This window comes from Theropithecus gelada, chromosome 9 (genome assembly GCF_003255815.1).
Source record: "Theropithecus gelada isolate Dixy chromosome 9, Tgel_1.0, whole genome shotgun sequence".
Classification (NCBI taxonomy): Eukaryota; Metazoa; Chordata; class Mammalia; order Primates; family Cercopithecidae; genus Theropithecus; species Theropithecus gelada.
Genome location: NC_037677.1, coordinates 23,545,013 through 23,557,556, shown reverse-complemented (window position 1 = coordinate 23,557,556; position 12,544 = coordinate 23,545,013). Strand labels below are relative to the sequence as shown.

The following is a 12,544-nucleotide window of genomic DNA, read 5'->3' as shown; positions in this document are numbered from 1 at the left end:
ATTACAGGCATGAGCCACTACGCCCAGGGTTACTTCCGCCATTGACTAATAGGAATAATGCTGCAATGAATATGGGGTGAAAAATTACATCTTCGAGACTCTGCTTTCAGTTGTTTTGGAGTAGATACCTAACAGTTGAATTGCTGGATCACATGGTAATTCTATCTTTAATTTGTTGAGGAACCATCACACTTTTTTCCGCAACTGTTATATCATTTTACATTCCTGCCAGCAGTGCCCAGGGTTGCAATTTCTCCACATCCTCACCAACACTTGTTATTTTTGGGACTTTTGGTTCGTTTGCTTGTTTTTCATAGTAGCCATCCTTATGGGTATGCAGTGGTATTTCACTGTGGTTTTTGTTTGCATTTCCCTGATGATTAGTGATGTTGAGGATTTTTTTTCATGTGCTTAGTGCTTAGTGGACATTTGTATGCTTTTTTTGGAGAAATGTTTACTCAGGTCTTTTGGATTCATTTTGTTATTTTTGTTGTTGAGTTTTAGGACTTCTTTATTCTGGATATTAATCCTTTATCAGATATATAATTTGCAAATATTTTCTCCCATTCTGTGAGTTTCCTTCTTACTCTGTTGATAGTATCTTTTGTTGTACAAGTTTGTAATGTTCATGAAGTCAGAGTTTCCTAGTTTTTTTTCTTTTGTTGCCTGAACCTTTGGTGTGATATCCAAGAAATCATTGCCAAATCTAATGTTATGAATGTTTTGTCCTATGTTTTCTTCTAAGAGTTTTATAGTTTTAGTTCTAACATTTAGATCTCTGATCTATTTTGAGTTAATTTATATTGTGTTATATAAGAGATGGCTGCTTTGTAAAAATAATAATGACAACACAATTCTCCTATTTCAGAAGCCACACATATTCATTGTAGAAAAATAAGCAAATAAAAGAACCTATAGTCTCTCATAATGTTTGATGCATGTAGTTTAAAATATATTTACATATATCTTAACATAAAAGAAACTATAAGTAATTACTGATTAGAAATTTATTTTTTACATAACAAATATTATGGACAATTTGCATGCCTTAGAAATTCTTCAACACAATTCTCATTCACTAATAATCTACTGTTTAGAATTTGTATTCCTTAACAAATCTGTTGTTGAACATTAAGTTGTTTTAAACTTTTACTATTAAAAAATGCTGTTATACACATTATTGCAGCTAAATATTTGCACATATCCTTGTATTATTTTCTTAAAATAACTTCCGTCTGGGTGTAGTGGCTCACCCCCGTAATCCCAGCACTCTGGAGGGCCGAGGTGGACGGATCACCTGAGGTCAGGAGTTTGAGACCAGCCTGACCAACATGGTGAAGCCATGTTTCTACTAAAAATAAAAAATTGGCTAGGTGTGATGGCACGTGGCTGTATTCCCAGCTACTCGGGAGGCTGAGGCAGGAGAATCACTTGAACCCCACAGGCGAAGGTTGCAGTGAGCCAAGATCGCGCCACTGCACTCCAGCGTGGGCGACAGAGCAAGATTCCGTCTCAAAAACAAAACCAAAAAAAAAACCAAAAAAACTTCCCAGATGTAGAATTTCTGAGCCCAGGACTGTGTCTATGCTGAGTTATAATACTTGCTGTCATGTTGCCTTCAGAAAAGACTCAGCCAGTTTACACTCCCACAGTACTACAAAGGGGTGCCTACCCACTATGTCCTCACTCATGCTAGGAATTAAAACCTTAAGTGATGTGTGTCAATCTGATGGATGGAGCTTTTTTATTATTCATGTTTTCATTTACATTTTGATAATTAGCAAAGCTGAGTATTTGTTTTATTTTTGTGGGTCATGGTTGGTATATATGTTTATGGGGTACATGAGATGTTTTGACAGACACAGGCATGCAACGTGAAATAAGCAAGTCATGGAGAATAGGGTATCCATCCCCTCAAGCATTTATCCTTGCAAAGTTGAGTACTTTATACTTATCAGTTATAGTTCAAAAAGAAAAAGAAAACAAAGCTCTCTTTTGTCCTGTGTGTTGCAAATGTTTTCTCAAATATGTCATCTGCTTTTTGATTTCATTTGTTGTATTTTTTAAAATATTTCAATTTATAGTAGTCAGAGTGATCATCAATTACTTATTTTTTACCTTTAATGTCTTTAGAAAATGTTTTCCATTCTTAGAACATGTTAATATTCATTTGTTTTCCCCTAGAAACTTTGTGTTATTATTTAAATAGTTGATTTAACTGAAATTTATTTTGGTCTATGGTGTTTGGTAAGTATGTAATATTTTCTTCTTCCTTCCTTCCTTCCTTCATTTCTTCCTTCCTTCCTTTCTTTCTTTTTGGCCAAATGGTGTTCCAATACCCTCAAACCCTGTTAATCACCCATCTACTATTTGTATGAGTTTGACTTTTTTAGATTCTGTATATATAAATGACATCATACACTATTTGTCTTTCTGTGTCTGGCTTATTTTACTTAGCATGATGTCCTCCAGTTTCATCCATGTTGTCACATGACAGAACCTGTCATGTGACAGTTCTTTTTCATAACTGAATAATATTCCATTTATATATTTATTGTATTTTTTCTTTATCTGTTTACCTGTTGACAGACACATAGGTTGTTTCTAAATCTTGGCTATTGTGAGTAATGCTGCAGTGAACATGGAAGTGTGGTTTTTTTCTTTGAGACAGTGATTTTATTTCCTTTGGATACATACCCAGAACTGGGATTTCTGGATCATATGGAATTTCGAGTTTTTTTTTTTTCTTGAGGAACTTTCATGCTGTTTTCTATAAGGGCTACACCAACGTATAAAGGTTCTCTTTTCTCTGTGTCCTCTCCAGCACTTGTTATCTTTTGACTTTTTTATAATAGTCATCCTAATAAATGTGAGATGATATCTCGTTGTGGTTTTGATTTGCATTTCCCTGAAAATTAGTCATGCTTAGTGATTAGCACCTTTTTATATACATATGTCTTCTTTGGAAACAGGTCTATTCAGATTCTTTGTCTATTTTTAAATTAGGTTATTTGGGAGTTTTTGCTATTGAATTGTATGAGGTCCTTATATGTTTTGGATATAACCTTTTATCTGATATAAGGTTGCAAATATTTACGCCCATTCCATGGAATGCCTTTTCATTTTGTTAACTGTTTCCTTTACTGTGCAGAAACTTTAGTTTTGTATAGTCACACTTGTTTATTTTTGCTTTTATTACCTCTGCTGTTGGTATCACATCCAAAAAGTCATTGCCAAGATCAATGTCATGGAAGTTTTTGCTATGTTTTCTTCTAGTAACAGTTTCAGGTCTTAGGTAAGTCTTCAATCCATTTTGAGTTGATTTTTGTGTATGGTGTAACATAAGGATCGAATTTTAATTTGTTGCATGTGGATATCCAATTCTCCTGGCACTATTTATCAAAAAGATTGTCCTTTCCCCATTGCGTATATATGGCACCTTTGCTGATGATTAGTTGACCACTTGTGCCTAGGTTTATTTCTGGGTTTTCTCTTTGTTCCATTGGTCTGTGTATCTGTTTTTATTCCAGTGCATACTGTTTTTATTACATAGCTTTGTAATATAATTTGAGATCAGGAAGCATGATGTCTCCAGCTTTGTTCTCCTTTTTCAAGATTACTTTAGCTATTCATGGTTGTTTGTGTTTCCATATGAATTTTTGAGATTGTTTTTTCTATTTCTGTGAAAAATGCCATTGAAAATTTGACAGGTATTTCAATTGAATGTGTAGATAGCTTTGGGTAGTATAGACATTTTGACAATACTGACTCTTCCAATTCATCAACGTAAGGTATCTTTCCATTTATTTGTGTGTTTCTTCAATTTCTTTCATCAATGTTTTATAGTCTCATTGTATTGATCTCTCACCTTTATGGTTAATTTTATTTCTAAGTATTTTATTCTTTTTGATGGCATGTAAATGAAACCGTTTTCTTGATTTCTTTTCTGGATAGTTTTTTGCTAGTGTATGGTAGCACAACTGATTTTTATGTGTTAATTTTCATATCTTGGAATTTTACTGAATTCATTTATAGTTCTAACAACTTTCTGGTGAAGTTTTTGGTTTTCTCTGTATAAGATCACATCATCTAAAAACAGAGACAATTTAGCTTATTCTTTTCTGATTTGAATGCCTTTCATTTCTTTTTCATACCCAATTGCTCTGGCTAAGACTTCCAATACTAAGTTGGATAGAAGTGGCAAGAGTGAGCATCTTTATCTTGCTCCTGATCTTGGAGGAACTATCCAGTGAAGCTATTAGGTCCTTGGCTTTTCTTTGATGGGAGATTTTTGATTACTGATTCAATTCCCTTATTCATTATTGGTCAGTTAGAATTTTCTATCTCTTAAGAAGGATGTTCTTGTCCCGAATTTAATGGAAATGTATTTAGGCTTTTGCATTTAGATATGATGTTGACTCTTGGTTTGAAGTAGATTTTTTTTTAATCGTGTTAAGAAAGTGTCTTCTAGACCAGGCACAGTGGCTCATGCCTGTAATCCCAGCACTTTGGGAGGCCGAGGTGGGTGGATCACCAGGTCAGGAGATCGAGACCATCCTGGCTAACACGGTGAAACCCCATCTCTACTAAAAATACAAAAAATTAGCCGGGCGTGGTGGTGGGCACCTGTAGTCCCAGCTGCTTGAGAGGCTGAGGCAAGAGAATTGTGTGAACCCGGGAAGCAGAGCTTGCAGTGAGCCAAGATGGCGCCAATGCACTCCAGCCTAGGTGATAAGGCGAGACTCCGTCTCAAAAAAAAAAGTGTCTTCTTAATTTACCAAGAATTCTTTTGTTTCATCTCTTCTCTTCCCACCCTCTTCTCTTTCTCCTTCTCCTCACCCACTTCCTTCTCTTCTGGAATGGATGTTCACTTTCATAAAATGCCTTTTAGACATTAATTGAGATGACATTAACTGAGATGATTTTCTAACTTTGGTCTATTGATGAGTTGTGCTAAAAGGATTTCCTAGTAGTACACACCGTTGCATTCTTGCAACAAATCCCACTTGATCCAATGCTAATCTTGAATTTCCTTCAGGATTATATTTTCCAATATTATATTTAGGATTATTGTAGCTATATTTGTAAGATGTATCTGTAGGTTTCTCTGGGCTATCTCTGACAAGTTTTGCTTTCAGAATTATCTAGCTTCAGAAAATTCATTCTGCAGCTTTCTTTTGTCTTCTCTATAAGAGTTTAAAGAGTATTGTATGTTATTAGTAAACTTGTTAAAATTTACTATCCAGGCCTGGCATTTTGAGGCGGGGACAGATTTTTGGCAACTTTTCTCCCACTTATTTCTTGGTTATTAGGTTTTTGGGGTTTTTTTTTCAAATTTCTTTATATGCTTGAATCAATTCTTGTAATTTACCTTTCTGAGGGAAAAATTATTTATTTTCTCAAAAACTTTAAGATTATTATAAAGCTTTACATAGAATGCTTTAAAAATATTAAAATCTCTTTATTCATAACATCTCTCTCCTTTCAAATGTTACATTTTCTCTCTTTTATTTATTGGACTAATCAGATATTTGTGTATCTATTGATATTTTCAATGTCCCATCTTTTGAATTTATTACGTTTACTTTTTGTTAAGTTTTCTAATTCACTAAAAAAATTATTTCTTCTTTCTGCCCACACTGTTGTTGTTTCCCCAGCTTTTTGGATTAATCAATTTAGTTATTTTTATTCTCTGTTATTTAATTTCAGAAGCACTCAGGGCATACATTTTCCTCTGAGAATGATTTAGGATGCTTCTCATGTTTTTATAACTTTTATTCTCATGTCATTAATTTTTAATGTTCTGTAATTGCCATCTTGATTTCCTCTTGGACTCCAAAGTTATTTATTTAGAGTAGCCAAGCATGGTTTCTTACATGGTAACTTGAACCTTTTATCATAATCCTTTTTTCTGTCTCTCTACAGATACTTTTAGGGAAGAGGGACAGTAGTTTGGGGAGAAGGAGGAGTGGTGTGAGGTGGTCAGCACACCTTCTTGCCCATACAGTTTCCCTCGTCATATACCTCCCTGTCAGCTCTAATACTACCCTTCAAGGGCAGCAGTAAGGAGGTTTCATAGACAAAAGAAAATATCTCCTTACCATATCATGACTGGAGTCTCAGTTGCACATCACTTGCATTGTTGTATAGTCATAGTATGTGTGCTAAGTAAATGCTTTTGGAGGAAGTCAATGGAAAGAATAATATTACTAGAATTATACACCAAAAATCACCCAAAATATCCTTTTCTTATAACCTGACAATAATGCTAAGTGATTCAGTTGTGCACATTGGAAAACAAATCTTAAAAGAGAAAAATATTGATCATTATAGTTAAAGTTCTTTTTCCAAATCCAACTATGTATTTGGATTCATTATTTATAGCGAATAGGAAGTTCACTAGTTATAATTATGGTAAAATTCTTTGCAAAGGGCTTGGTTTTGTAATACAAGTACTTCTTAAATGGTCAGTTTTGACTTTTGTTAGTTTAGTTATCTTAGGATCCTTTCCTAAGACAGGCTACCCATGTTAGTATCAGCTATGTAAAGACACGGAGAGCTCTTTTCCCCAGGAGAAATCTCTGGTAATTTTTGCTGCTTCTCTGCAATTCATCTTCAACAGTTTTTTTTTCCCCAAGTGAGTCTATGCAATTTCTGTAGTCACTACACAGTCTGTGCAATTTGAAAATTCACCTACATCCATTAACGCTCCTTGCTATCTTGATAGGATAGTTTTGCCTAGCACTGACCAGTTTAGAAAGCAAATATAAACAAACAACTAGCAGGTTTTTGTTACTGCTATTGCATTTGGATGCTACACTAGGTAGAACAACATCATCAAATATGTTTTAAGACGAGGTTACATGCTTTTATTATTTACTAGCCAGTGCTGATAGCAGTAATTGGGGTCACTGGACTACTGAATTCAGGACGCTTCCAGAAAACCACATGGACATTTTGCATATGTCATTACACTCCTAGAACTCAACCTGAAAAATGGTTTTGTTAAGTCAAGGTAATTGTACAGTGCCAAGAGTCTAGGTTTTGCTATCAGACAGCTCTAGATTTGAAATCTGCCTCCTGCTAGCTGTGTGACATTCTGCAAGTCGCATAATGCTAATGACAACAATAACAATACTACTGCTAATAAAAACATAACGTTAGACTGTCAAACAGGCATCTAGTGGTCACCAAATGTTAGGCAGAGTTTGCTTAATATTGTTTATACCTACTATCTTATTTAACCCTCAGACAAATCTGAGACAAATACTATTATCATTTTATAAATGAGTAAAAAGAAGAACTTAATACTTCAAGTACACACAGTTAGCATGTATGATCTGTGGCAGGAACCCACTATTCCATCTCCGGATTTCAAGCTTTTAACCATAGTCAACTGCCTCTCTGAACCTCAGTTTCCTAATCTGCACTCTAAGTGCAAAATAACTATCTCGTAGGGTCGGGAGGAGGAGCAGGGATCTCACAGTTACTGCTTCTAAAACTGGTCATTTATAATTGCTGCTGGTAGTGTTGCTATTATATAACCTTAGTCAACTTCTAACAGGAAGGATGTATGAATACTTCCTTCTTTGCACTCATGTTTTTAGGAATAGAGCTAAGCCCTACTCACTTAGGAAAGGCTGGTAGTATCTCTAGTTTCAGCAGGGCCAATGAACAGGGTCAACTAGTGACTCAAGCACCCCATATGTGACCATCTGCAAGCCTGCCTAGAAATACAGACTCTCCAGTAACCTGCTTTCTTTGGTAAGATAATTAGTTCTTTCCTTTGGAGCTATGGGGAGTTAGGCATGAATCTGGGGCCATGGTCCGAGATACATTCTGTGTCTTTTTGCTTCTTCCCACGAAGAGAAGATCTTTCCTGCTGGTGGTTCTACCTGTCATTCTTCCTGGGATTTTGCCCAGTTAACTTAAGGGAGTTATCTGACCCTATAGCATCATAAGACTTTTTTTTTTTTTGAGATGGAGTCTCGCTCTGTCGCCCAGGCTGGAGTGCAGTAGCACAATCTCAGCTCACTGCAACCTCTGCCTCCCGGGTTCAAGCAATTCTCCTGCCTCAGCCACCTGAAGTAGCTGGGACTATAGGCGTGCACCACCATGCCCAGCTAATTTTTCTATCTTTAGTAGAGACGAGGTTTCACCATGTTGGCCAGGATGGTCTCAATATCTTGACTTCGTGATCCGCCTGCCTTGGCCTCCCAAATTACTGGGATTACAGGCGCGAGCCACCACGCCTGGCCAGCGTCATACGACTTCCTAAAGGCTACTGCTAACCAAGCATCTTAATGCAAAACACCTTGTCCAAAGCAGCAGTCTGTTTCAATGGCCATGACTTTATTAGCAGTCCCTTCTTAACACTAACAGCTAACTGAGAGCAGTGTTATAAAGCATCAGTGGCTACTTAATTGTAAGCCTAAAGGCTGGATGTGTAATTATTAAAGATATACGCTTACGTTATAGAAATACTTTTGGACCACACTAAAAGTATGGAACAGTCGCCATCCAAAGCCTCCCAGGCACCAGGCGATGCTTGTGCAGAAAGGCCAGGACTGACGCGACAGCCTCTAATCTGCAGGGGACAATCTGCTGGTTGTCACCCAGTCGTCTCTGTCCCTGCAACATATGGGCAGGCAGGGGATGGACAAAGCTACATCTGGAGCTCCTTCTGCTCACTGCCCTGCAGCCATGAAGGCTCCAAACCATGGCACGTATGAAAAGTACTTTGTGTGTTACACAGTTATTTAAATACCTCCCAGGCTAAAATGTCCCAAGCAGCTTTTCCTAACATATGGACCCAGGTCTTCCTTCATCAGAATCACCTGGGTGACTGATGAACATGCAGATTCTTGTGCATATTTGTCTATTTATCAGTTTATTTGTCTCCCTTGATAGCATGGAAGCCCTGGAGAGTAGAAGCTGTCTCGTTTATCCTGCTACCCCAGTTCCTACAACACTGCTTGGCACTCAGCAAGTGCGCAATAAATATGTGTGGGATGAATTATTTCCGGGGTCCTATGCTGACCTACTAAATCAAAAGCCCTAAGAATGGGGCCATGCATTTTAAACAGGGACTTGGGCGATTATTATGCTCACTAAATTTTAAGAACCAGCATTCTAAGGTAATTTGGCCAATTCTAAAATAGAGAAAAAGATGGCAAGTTTCCTCCCCCAAGACCTCCCTATTCACTATCTGGTCAGACATTAAGGTAAACATATTACTAGCCTTAGGTTAAACTTTCCCTTCTAGTCATATTCCTCCAACAAATGTTTCTCTACCACCTGCCATATGTCAGGCTCTGGGTCCTAAGTAGACAAAACAAATATAGGTTTGGAAGGCAGAGTGTCCAGGAGAGACTAGAGCCACCCCCATTTCTTTCCAATCTGCCAGAGGTGCATGAGTTGATGGTTTGACAAGCCTACTCCCTCCTCCTGCCCAAATCTCCCTGATATAGGAAAGAAACAGACTATACGTTCGTTACTGTTTTCCCTGCAGGTTTGGATAACACCTCTGGTTCGTGAAAGTCAGCTGTGATCTTGAAAGATTTATCTTATCTTAAAATAATCCAAACTTTCCAAACAGGTTTCCTATATGTTTGGCACCTTTGAGTTTGTTCTGGAAGCTTAGATTATATTTCTAGTTACTCCCTGGACTTTTACCGGTATTTGATCTTGGGCAGTCACTTCTCCTCTCAGGCTGTTGCCTTATTTGAAAAATGAGAAGGTTCAACTAGAATCAGGCATGTCTTGGAGCCCCTTCCAATTCGAATGGACCCTCATCTCTGACTCCTCAGTGCCATCTTAATGCCTTATACTTAATAAAATGTTAAGTATGATATGATTTAATGAGCAAATAATGATTGTCAAGCTAGTCTACCCAAAATTCTCCCAAGCAAAGGTGTTTAACTTGTGGTAAACTTGGGTAAAATTCAAGATTTGCAAAAAACAATTTCTAAGAGTTCTCATTCTCAATTTTCTTGTTTACCTGCAAAAATATTATGGCAATTTAATGTGCTTTAAACTTTATGTAAAAGGTAAAGATAATACCCACATTTTCTCAGAAATTTGAACATTTTGTTTATATCAGAGCAGGAGCAAGGTGCTTTAGTACAGCCTGATCTGATCAGGTTGGAAATCACTGCTTTAAGGGATGCATTTACCTGCCCGGATGAGGCATGACTATCATTTCTGGCACGTTTTGCAGACTCCTGACCATATTATGTTGTTCTCCGTAGAACGATTACCATGACCCTCTGCTGTGCACAGAACCTTCTTATTAAGTCATCCTCTTAATTCAGTTAAAACAAGCCTGATTTGGAGCAAAATGTTTGGCAATGAAAGGAGAGTTCAGAAAAACCTTTTTATTCCAAATCTTTTAATAAACCGACCTGCAATTTCACATACCATTGAAACAGCAGGAAGAGAAAATCCATTCTGAAACATCTGGATGAGCTACCTAATGATATTCCAAGTGCTAAAAGCATAAAGAAGGCCAAAAATTCATGGGTTCACGTTTCAAACATCCTTTCAACCCTAAAAATGCTTCTTTCCTAAAACAAAAACACAGATACTGCTTTGCTTACTATTATAATAATCATGGTACGGGAGGCAGAGAAACATTCTTTAAGTCAAAATAGCTCTCTGGAGGTTGCTAACATGGCCAAATACATCCTTCCTGGAAACAGTCAACTAGTTGTTTTCACCAAGTATTATTATCAACAGTTTAGGGTTGGACTTTACTCTCCTACGGCCACTTACATTGTAAAGAGGATGAAGCAAATTATTCAAAGCAAATCTATATTTCTTTTTCCTTCCAGAGGGAAAATGATCCCATCTGATCTTGAAAGAAGGATTCTTGAAGCCAAACAGAAAGTAAGTTTCTGCCGGGATCTTTATCCAGCCCGTATTTCTATTTTCATCCAGCAGAGAACAAAGTGTGTTTTGGTTTTATTTTAAAAAGAAGATCCAAACCTCAATTTCCCAGGTTTAATGAGAATGTAGAATTCTGCATCCAGCCACTATTTATTTCTCTGGGTTATAGGCTCTGCTTTAGAAAAGTTTAAATTGCTGAATAAATATTATATACAGAGATACAGTGAGAGTTTCCAAAGCATTTGTCTTCCTAGGTACTGAGGGTTGGCATGAAACACACACACATTTGAAAGAGTATTTTCGGAGGCAGGGAAATAGCAGAATGCTAATGTCGTATGTGAGGGACTCTGGTGCGGTTCTTCAAAAGGGGCCAGTTTTTCCTGTCTAGGTGCATGATGTTAGCATTGGCTCTCCAGACATCTTATTTTGCAAGAAGCAATTTAGAACTCTTTTCAGAAGTAACAAGTTTTGAATGCCTGGCCAAGATTCCCAAAGCTCTGGAAAGTCATTTACAACGTGGAATGGCTCACAAATCAGAGAATTTGTTTCTAGAATTCTCTGTTTACCATTTGGTAGATATAATCTACAGTTCCTGATTTAATAACATACACATGCATTTATTATTAGGAACTCAGAAATCATTAGTTACGTTCATATGCCCTTATTCGTTTGGTTTTGGTTTACTAAGTGCAGGCAGCAGGAGAAGGTTTCCCTCGTTCTTGTGCAGGTACTAGAACTACTTCTAGTAACATCAACTACAAGATTAAACCTTTGCTGCCACCTAAAGACTGACACTGTAACATCACATTCTACAGACAGGACATGAGGGACTATGGCGATCCTGTCTGTGGCATTCTGCTGCCTTCTTCCAGCCTGTTCCTTCAATCAGTTTTCATTTAGCCATGGCCAGAGAGACTGAGGACTAGTTAGATGGATAAAAGTCATGGCTTAGTATTTTAGCTCCTCCGTGCTGAAATGCCAAATGAATTCTCTGGGCATTTTCCAAATAGGAATAATGGGCTGGTCAAAGCTACTTCTCTTCATTCTCCTGCCTACTCACTCTAGGGGATTTATGAAGTTCAGAGGCCTCGGTGTGAATAAGGAACACTTGAAAGTGAGCAAAGGGGGTTAAAAGGGCCAGAAAGGCTACTGGGAATATATACATGTATCGGACACATCCCTTGACAGCCTCTGGGTTCACTACAGCTTCTTCGGAGAATCGAAATGTCTGTTCTTATAAGACACAGTCAGGTCCAACAGCATGGCCTAGAGAACTCAGATTGCAGAGAGTGAACATCAATTTGTCGCAGGCCTCGGGGTGTCAGTAACTCTTCTGCTGCTTCCCCAAATTCAGACGAGTCTGTTAGGGAGAGAATTCCCATTGCTTGGAATCAGCTTTTTAAAAGAACCCTTGACTCTGTTTCCCATGATTTGGGGCTTTCTCGTTTGCACAGGGATTTGTTCCTTTCCTCGTGAGTGCCACAGCTGGAACCACCGTGTATGGAGCATTTGATCCACTCTTAGCTGTCGCTGACATTTGCAAAAAGTATAAGATCTGGATGCACGTGGATGTAAGTATCCCGTAGGGACTGGCCACTAAAATGTCCTTGGACGTTTTTCATCTGGTACACACGAGGGAAATTTCTTTTCTTTTTTT

The 12,544-nt window shown here is 37.6% G+C and overlaps 1 protein-coding gene across 1 annotated transcript in view; it reads left to right on the top strand.

Annotated features, from left to right (window-relative positions):
• The window catches only part of GAD2 (glutamate decarboxylase 2), an 89,277-nt gene that overhangs the window by 41,702 nt on the left and 35,031 nt on the right, over positions 1-12,544 (top strand). The window contains exons 9-10 of the mRNA XM_025396614.1: positions 10,833-10,887; positions 12,342-12,458. Coding sequence (XP_025252399.1) covers positions 10,833-10,887; positions 12,342-12,458 — 172 coding nt within the window. The remainder of the gene's footprint in view (positions 1-10,832; positions 10,888-12,341; positions 12,459-12,544) is intronic.